General features: G+C 48.6%; 1 protein-coding gene across 1 annotated transcript; it reads left to right on the forward strand.

Annotated features, from left to right (window-relative positions):
- Window positions 1–6,281: 6,281 nt before the first annotated feature.
- On the forward strand, window positions 6,282–9,733 carry LOC311373128 (neutral cholesterol ester hydrolase 1-like; the record flags this gene model as incomplete). The annotated part of the gene is made up of 4 exons (XM_084489973.1): window positions 6,282–6,466; window positions 7,791–8,013; window positions 8,897–8,966; window positions 9,562–9,733. Coding segments are annotated over exons 1-4 (600 nt in total), but the record flags the coding sequence as incomplete, so codon positions are not given.
- Between the last annotated feature and the right edge of the window lie 79 nt (window positions 9,734–9,812).

Here is a 9,812-nt window from a genome sequence, read left to right on the forward strand (position 1 = left end):
CCACGCCTGACGATAATGTCCGGCTGAAGCCTGTAGGACATGGACATCCACATCCAACTGCTACCGGCAAAATCGTTTTACGCCAGCGATGATGTTTAGTAAATGATGTCCCTTTCAGGGTTAGGGTAGTAGTGGTTAGGGATAGGGTAGTACTACTGGTTAGGGTTAGGGTAGTAGTGGATAGGGATAGGGTAGTAGTGATTAGGGTTAGAGTTACGGTAGTTAGGGATTGAAAGAAGAGATTGAAACTTTCCACGTCCCACGAACCACGCTTCGCCACTGGACGTGAGTTGGATGTGGATGTCCGTGTCCTACAGGCAGTGTGCGAATTAAGGGGGAGCAGGGGGAGCTATAGCTCCCCTAGTGGTGCTTTGAGCTCCCCTGGAAACAAAATTTTGGGGGAGCTCTAAAATATTGATATCATAGCCAAATAAATGCTATTTTGGGCATGGTTTTTCTCAAAAGTGTGAAATAAGTTAAATAAAATTTTATTTCGAGTTTATGATTCATGAAAAATACCGTACCCCCCCCCCCCCCCCCAACAACGTTGAACGCGCGTAACCACCCCCCCCCCTCCCCCGTCAACAATCCTGTCCGCGACCAACACCCCCCCCCCCCCGCTCCCCCGGAGACCGTGGTATAATTCGCACACTGCCTACAGGCTGCAGCCAGACCCCACTCACGCCTGCATGAGCGATTGAGTGAGTGAGTGAGCGAGTGAGCGAGCATGTGAGTGACTGACTGAGCAGTGGTAGGCTACGGAAGTTAAAGGTCAAAGCCAGGGGGATGAATACCGATTATCTCCGAGTTTTAAGGAATCCAAACTATTTGAAGAAGTATGCAAACCAATAAAAAGTCCTCTTCTGCCGAGAGTCTGAACCTGAAACTCGTCTGCGTCTCAGTCAGAGCCTGGCTGTCCACCTATCAGTGGTATGTGTGTGTGTGTGTGTGTGTGTGTGTGTGTGTGTGTGTGTGTGTGTGTGTGTGTGTGTGTGTCTGTGTGTGTGTGTGTGTGTACGCCCACAAAGTCAATTAAGCACTCCCTGGTAATAACCAATTGTGTAAGCAAACAAGTAAACACACACCCACCAGAACAGGTTTAGAGTGAGAATAGGCGATGGACTCTGCCCTGTTTAATCTACGGCGATACAGGATAGGAACCAGCAACCCATCATTACTAGTAGAGTCCAACTCCCTCTCCGCATCCTAGGCTCTTGGAGCGCGCGAGCGCACACACACACGCACGCACACACCCCCTGGGTTTCTGCAGTGTTTACCTCCGAGAGGTTCGACTGAGATGGCGAGGCGGTGGGATAGAGCTGTACACACTCACAAAGTCTCCCGCTCCTCTGCAGCGCCGCTCGTCTGTGTCCGGGATGCACCGCGTGGTTCGCATCCCCCTATAGTAGCGACAGTAACACCTGCGACCACCGTCATCCTCCGCTCTTTACCGATCAATCGATCAACACACACCGACATAATGGCCATGAGGTGACGTGCTGTCCTAATACCATCGCCTAACCCGTCAAAACTTTACCCAACACACACCGGCGGCCGCGCGTTAAAGTCAGCCCGCTGGCGACACGCACTCACTCACGCGGGATGGACAGACGCGTGAATGTTGTCCTTACCTCGTTTTCTTGGGTGAGAAACGCTCTGTTGTTGGCCGCAATGGTCGGTTTGGCTCGGCGACGCCTGGCTGTCACTGGGACGCGTCGGGTGGCGTGAAACCTTCCCCCGGACGGAGGGGCGGGGCCCTGTCTGAGGCCACGCCCACACAGTCACGGTGACAGCGATCAGGACATGGGTGACTGACTGTTGACTTTCTCCTCGGTCCTATACGGTGGTTGTATTAAATCATCACCGGTAACCAAAAGGGACGCAGCCCGCCCACGGTGGAGCTAAAACCGCTCATTCAAACTGACGGTCTGATTGTCTCGCCATCTCTTCCCCCATCCTCTCTCTCTCTCTCTCTCTCTCTCTCTCTCTCTGAACATTGCAGTTCATTGCTTTACCGCACATTATGATTATTAATCTTGATTTATCGTCCTTCTGCTTACACATGGGAAAGGTTTATCCCCATGCTGATTAAGATCCTAGTGAAAGGGGAATTGAATTTACTGCAGGGAGAGAGTGGCAAGATTGAGAGGGAGAGAGAGAGTGCAAGAGTGTGAGAGAGAGAGTGTGCAAGAGAGAGAGAGAGTGCAAGAGAGAGAGAGGGAGAGAGAGAGAGAGAACACCAGTGTGTTAATCTGGGTAGTGATCGCCGGGTTACTGCAGCTCTCTAGCGGGGAGAGATCAGGGGAGCCCTCCTGGCATGTACACACACACACACACACACACGCACACACGCACGCACGCACGCACACGCACGCACGCACACACACATGCATGCACACACGCCATATACATAGATACAGATCTGCACAAACAGCACATTGCAAAAAGGGTCCATTCACGCATACACACACACACACACACACACACACACACACACACACACACACACACACACACATGGACAGCTTTGTGTGTTGACAGCACCTTAATCACCAACTCATGCAGTCAATACACACGCATACACACTTCCTCATCTTTATTACTGCACTCTCTCTCGGTCTCTCGCCGTTTCTCCTTGTCTCTCTCTCCCTTTCTCGCCCTGTTTATGTGTCTCTCTCCTTTTCTACCTCACTGTTTCCCTCTGTCTCTCTCTCTCTCTCTCTGTGTTTCTCTGCTGCAAGCGGGGGAGGAGGAGATACCACGGCTACCACACACACACACACACACACACACACACACACACACACACACACACACACACACACGGTCCAAAGATTTGCTGTGGATACGGGCTCTTCCTCGTTGACATCGTCAAAATACCAGAACCATAAACACAAAGGTCTGACTGCTCATGTCGGGATGTTCGCGTTCAGACAATGAACGGTAATACTCCAGAAATACTTAAGCACTCACACACACACAGCGGCAAGCCTGCGCATTAGACGGATGGCATTCCAGAGGAGGACAGAAGATTTCCATAACCTGAACATCCCCATGGGGAAGGAGGGCGGGAGATAATGGGGTCGAGATGAAAGCGAGTGGGGTGACGTCACATTTCCAGTCAAACAGCAGTTTGAAATGAAGACGCATCGAAGAAGACTCTTCGAAGCCGCTGCAGTGAGGGCGCCTAGTGTCGAAGCGCTGCCGCAGAATTATGAAACACAGCCCAACCTGAGTGTACGGGAATGTTGCACAACTGCCTGTAACGTGGAGCCCATAACCATCACCCTCACCCTGCAGTCACGAAGCATTCATGTTCCAGTCATGAATGGAATGGCTGATGGCCGCGCGGTGGATACTTTTGCAATTACAAGCGACACCTTGCAGGATGATCAATTAATAAAACAACTGGAGTGAGAGGGAGAGGGAGGAGGAGGGAGAGAGAGCTAGAGAGAGAGAGAGAAAGAGTGAGAGAGAGAGAGAGAGGGCGAGTGAGGGTGAGAGTGGGGGAGGCAGAAAGAGAGAGGCAGACAGAGAAAGAGGGAGGAGGGCAGAGAGAGGGGGAGGGAGATATAGAGATAGAGACAGATAAAGAGGGATAGATAGACAGAGAAAGAGGGAGAGAGAGAGCTAGATAGAAAGGGGAGAGAGAGAGAGAGAGAGTAGCTTGACAAGTTTATCAACACGTCAAGCTCAAAGGTTTGTCCTCCTCCACCCTCTCAACTCGATACAAAAGACGACGGGTGACACAGACTTAATCCTAAACCTTTTCCCTGACATTCAAGTTCAGTGGGTCATGGAACTTTTACTTTGAAAGCCCCAGGCCTTGCAGTGAAACTCAATGGGGTCCTGGAATAATCGACTGTTTCAGAAAGCCTGTTGTAATAATCAAATAAATCATTCAAAACAACAACAAACTAGATAGTGGTGGAACCATGAGATTATATAGAATAAGTCCAAATGAATGAGTTCATTTTTACACCTTTCCACCACGTTATTTCCTGTCAAACAGCGTTGAGTTGGGATAGCATCACAAAGACAATGGAGGCAGAGGAAACCTGACAAATCAACTGGAGAGTCTTTCCGTTCCCATTTCCCACGATATTCCTACAAACAAAATGTCTAGGCTTTTTCCCTCCCTCCTCAGGAAAAAAAAATAATTCAGGAAGCAGACAGCCTGACCCCTAGCCTGGCTATTGCCAGATCAAGCTAAATCCTAGATTGCACGTTCGTCTGGGGAAGCTGCTGTCCTTTTCTTCAGCACAAGAGGCGTGATCAACGGGTGGAGTTAAATTGACTCTGTGCGCAATTGGCTGCTTGCCGTCGCTTTCTATGTCGTCATCGTGTTAAACCAGCCAATAGCGTGCCAGGGGGAAAAGCCAGCTTGGTGATTGGCTCCCGCAAAAACGTATCGAAACTAGAAAGAAATGTATGGTCTTCTCCGGACCCTTCTGCAGGGCCAACTCAAATCGCCTGCAGAATGGGCGGGGCTACCCAGTCTACCTGACACCAATAATGACTCAGATCTTGTATCCAGCCCTCCCTTATCTTGTGTTATATTAGATTTGATCACCACACCATTACTCTGAAAGGTACCACTGGGTTGGTGTAGGAAGAGGGTCCGTTCACTTGAAGTTGAAGTTGACAGAAAGCAAATCGATGGCCTTTTTCTGATGCCGTCTGACAGTAACCACCAGTACCTCCTGCCTCTGAGACTGGAAACCAGCCCAAACTGGGAGCTCAGGTTTGATTTGATCCGGCTAAACATACGCATTTGCTTATAGTGTGGTGATGCTAGGCTAGCTGGTGCTGTCCATAGAATGTGTGGACAGCAGTGGGAGTGTGTGTGCTGAAATAAGGCATCAGATCACAGCCAGGCTTTACACTTCCTCCCCATGGTGGTGGCGGCGGCGGCGGCGGCGGGGGGGGGGGGGGGCTAGTGTGAGCACGCCATCCGTACTCAAGTACAGTTCAATTCCGTGGCCTCAGTGCACTTCGGAGAGGTGTGCTGAGGCCACGGTACAGATGCTAATGAGCCGACACGCGCACACGCACGGATACGCAACCTATATATATAAGAGGCAACCGTACTCAGGCCCGGTTGAGATTGCCGAGTGTGAGCACAGGCCAGCGGTACAGTGGGGGTACTTGAGTATGGTACAGGGACACGTTGTCCAGTGTGAGTGCGCCCTATAGAGTGCGTTTAGCTCCTGGGGGTCACTTGGTCTCGTTGATGAATCAGTCCGCGCCTTTACTTTGAAGTAGGCGGGGTGACTTTTAACACACGGTGATGTCATGTCGAGACTTTAAATAACAATTAGAGAGGAATTAAAGCAACGCAAATCAGTATGAGTCCCGTCTCGGCATAGTTCATTTTCAAAATCAGAGCAGCATGGAAAATACAGATCTACGTTTATCTGATAGCATACATTGCTAGAATGCATTTCATTTTTTTTTTTTTTTGATAATTGAGATAAGAATAGATAATGTTATCCTACAAGGTAGATCAGTAGATAAGAGCCGCGAGAGTTCTCAGTCGGTGAGTTGCACATTTCTGAAAACAAACGGTTAGGGTTGTTTAAAATGAGCCAAATACCCGAGACAGGACCAATAGTCAAAGTGTCGGTGTCAACCACTTTATTTCATCCTAGACAAAGCAGAAAGGGGCTCAATGTTCGAATACCTGAATTGTCCTTTAAATGAAGACTGACACGGTCACCTAGTGGCGGCAGATGGGAGGACGCTCTTAATTCTAAAATAGGAGCATTTTTCAATACTCACAGTTAACCTTGCTTCATTTTACAATTTGCTATTAGCCAACTAGCAATTTGATAAATTCACTTATAATAAAAAAGAATATATATATATATATATATATATATATATATATATATATATATATATATATATATATATGAAAAAAAAGCAATACTATTTTACAAAAAAAATCTCTTTCTCTTCGACTTATATAACTTAAACTTATATAAGCGTGACCGTGACAGCGGGGGGCAAAGCGATTTTCATCTGAACTACATTTCAATAAGACAAACAAACACAGACTACATTTCCCATCGGCAACCGCTTTACGCAACACCAAACGTGACCTCACATCCGGGCATCGCTTCGACGGATCACATTTCAAAATAAAACGCATTCCCCGCATACCACCTGTCAAGAGTGATCGACTTTTACAAGCGGAGTTCACGACCACCATCTTATCGACTTTTACTTTGAAATCGGCGGAGCTCGGCTGTGTTTCGGGGCAGGCAACACTGGCAATACTCCGGAGTAGCCTACTCGGTGCGTCTCCGGCTCCGTCCGACCCGCAGACATGAAGCTCCGGTGGATCGGCTCCGTGCTGCTCTCGGCCGCCGCCTATTACGTCTACCTCCCGCTGCCCAGCGGCGTGAGTGAGCCGTGGAAGCTGATGCTGCTGGATGCCATGTTCCGGAGCTGCATGCATGTGGTGAGAAACAAGAGCAGCAGAATTGAAGAAGTGACATAACGTGTCTGTAGGGGATCGGGGATGGCAGGTTCAGTGTGTCTAATGTATAATAACCCGTGTATAATAGCGCCGATGCATGCATGGCGATGACTGAGTCTGTGCGTTTAAAATAACGAATCATTGCATAGTTATGTATGTTGGAGATTATTCCGTTTGAGGTAGATAGGGGGATATCATTCTGCAGCATAGTTGATGATTGAATTGAAATGCATGGAAAACCACCCACTCTGCATACAAGTCCTAATAAAAACTGTTATTCACTGTTAAACGGCAACAGTGAATAACACTGTTAGTTCACTGTTAAACTAACAGTGAATAACACTGTTAATAAACATAAACGGGTATGACGTCAGGTTGGTTTCAGTGTCCTAATCAAACTTTGCCCTAGATGTTATGGACGTTGACCCGTCAGTGACAGGAGTCTTATAGTATAGTAGAGTTTCAGCGTGGCCTAGTCTAGACTTCAATGTAATAGAGATACATGCATGTTTGTAACTTGTTTATAATCACTAATGGAGATACTGGTTCAACTGATCCTCCCAACACACACACACACGCACACACGCACACCCGCACACACGCACACACACAGCCTGTTCAGACATGTGTAATGTCTGTGTCTCCTCATCCTTCGCCCAACCCAGCTCAGCCCCATTAGAGATGCAATAGTACTGGTTTTACTGCCCATCCCAGTTTGTTAGTTCCCAAAGGTTAAATGTCACCACTGTCACAACGACTGTCACGACTGTTGACTATAGACAGACAGCAGCATGTATATCTGTGTGAGAAGATAACAGCGTGAAGTCTTGATATTCTTTGTATTGGACCTTTTCTTCCGGCCGTCTTCAGGCTGGTAAATTACCCATATCCGATACCAGTACAGAGCTGGTATCTGATATCCAATGCCATGATTGGACATTTAAGACCAGCATCAGATATCTGTTATACCCGCTACAAATCCAGATCAGTTACCAACAGAATCGTAAGATATATGTAATGAGGTTATGATGGTAATGTGTGTGTGTGTGTGTGTGTGTGTGTGTGTGTGTGTGTGTGTGTGTGTGTGTGTGTGTGTGTGTGTGTGTGTGTGTGTGATATGTGTGTCTGTTCTCGTGTGTGTGTGTGTGTGTGTGTGTGTGTGTGTGTGTGTGTGTGTGATATGTGTGTCTGTTCTCGTGTGTGTGTGTGTGTGTGTGTGTCTGTTCTCGTGTGTGTGTGTGTGTGTGTGTGTGTGTGTGTGTTCGTGTCTGTATGCACGCGTGTGTGTGTGCGTGTGCGTTTCCAGGGCGACCTGGCTCACAAGCTGGGTGTGTGCCATCGCGTCGACCTCATCAACAGGGTGGTGTCGTGGGTGGAGGTCATCGAGCCTCGCTCCTGCCCCTCCGTGGACGTCAGCGACATACTCCTGGGGGGCGTGCCCGCCCGCGTCTTCCAGCCAATCGGCGGGCAGAAGCTGAAGAGGGGCGTGGTCTACTTCCATGGCGGGGGGTGGGCCCTAGCCAGTGGGCGTGAGTACGATCCAGAGAGACTCACAATGAGTCCATCGCTCAGGAGAAAGAGAAACAACGATATGTGGGATGTTCATAGCACAAGCCAAGCACTAACCATCACTAGGTTAACCCATTCCCCGTACCCAACACAGATAGCTAGGAGAAGATGCTACACAATGCTTAGTGCTATTTTTGAGTGCAAGGACGTACGGCATACAATAAGTATTAGTAGTAGTTGTTAGACGGGAGAGACGAGAGAGAGATTGAATAGTGTGATCCAGAGTTCACATGAAGCATTTAGCTACAGAGTGCCTCTGTTTTGAGTTCTAGAACTGAGGCTACGTTGTTAAATATTTCTTCATCGTTTATTTCTGCACTTGTTGTTGATGAGCACAATGTGATTATTCTCTGGGTGCAGAGTGTACTATTTATTATCTGCCTTGCTGCTCAAGATGGCTTCTCTGTGTCCTGAACTATTGGACAACGATAGGAAGAGATACCAGGGAGACGGGTGAAACACGTGGCCTAGTTTCATAACTTCATATCTAATGTTGCACTGAGGACAGCTGGTTCACTTCCTCTCTCTGTATATATATATATGAGAGAGAGAGAGAGAGAGAGAGAGAGAGAGAGAGAGAGGAGAGAGAGAGAGAGAGAGAGAGAGAGAGAGAGAGAGAGAGAGAGAGAGAGAGAGAGAGAGAGAGAGAGAGAGAGAGAGAGAGAGAGAGAGAGAGAGAGAGAGAGAGAGAGAGAGAGAGAGAGAGAGAGAGTCTAAGTAACTGAAGTGGCAAGAAAAGCTTTGTGACTTTTCCCTTGGTCCTTATTCCCATGTGCTGCCTGACCAGGCACTGAGGAATAATCTTGTTTGTTAACATTTCTTACTTTATCTGTGTGATCCCAGGGATGCGATCCTACGACCTTCTGTGTAGGAAGATGGCCGAGGACCTCGACGCTGTCATCATGTCAGTGGAGTAGGTTTGCCTCCTTCTCCTGACTCGACCCCTTGAGCGTTTAATACACACTGAAACTGTCCAGCGAACTGAAGGCTGTGTATAATCTCTGGATCAGGGGCGAGTATATCCAGTAGTATTCATTCAAAATGAAAGGGTCTTTGGTAAACATATCTCAATGGCCCTGAACGCTTGTGTCTGTTCATCATTTAATAATAATAATAATAATAATCAACGCGTCATCAATACATACAATGTTATCCAACCAAGCCTTGAACCAACCATACCTTCTTCAAAAATAAAAGCATGATATCACACTATGATATCATCCAAACTACATAGAGTATAATAATAAAAAAAACATTCTGAGTGTAATAATAAAGACACCACTGAACAGTGACGCTTAACACCACAGAATCAGTTATCAGATGTTAGCCTCACGTAGCTCAAACACCCGTCTGTACTAGCGTGCCAACAATCCTTCACAATAAAAGTACTTAGGCTACCCCTAGGATACCCTACCCCTAGGATAACTCTCACTTTCCCTCATCGTCCTCACTCTCCGTGTGTGCGTGTGTCTGCGTGTGCCTGCGTGTGCGTGTTCCCGTTGCCATAGTTACCGCCTGGCCCCGGCGGTGGTGTTCCCGGCGCAGTACCAGGACGCACTGGCGGCGGCGCGGGCCTTCCTGTCGGCGGGGGTCCGGGGGCGCTACGGCCTGGACCCCCAGAGGCTGTGTGTGTCGGGGGACAGCGCCGGCGGGAACCTGGCCGCCGCCGTGGCCCAAGAGGTGAGGACCCCCCCCCCCGCCCCCCCCGCCCCCCCTCCCACTCAGACACCCGGGCCCCCGGGCTGCACATGTCTTAAAG

The sequence above is a fragment of the Micromesistius poutassou genome (assembly GCF_964030765.1).
Source record: "Micromesistius poutassou genome assembly, contig: SCAFFOLD_1738, whole genome shotgun sequence".
NCBI lineage: Eukaryota > Metazoa > Chordata > Actinopteri > Gadiformes > Gadidae > Micromesistius > Micromesistius poutassou.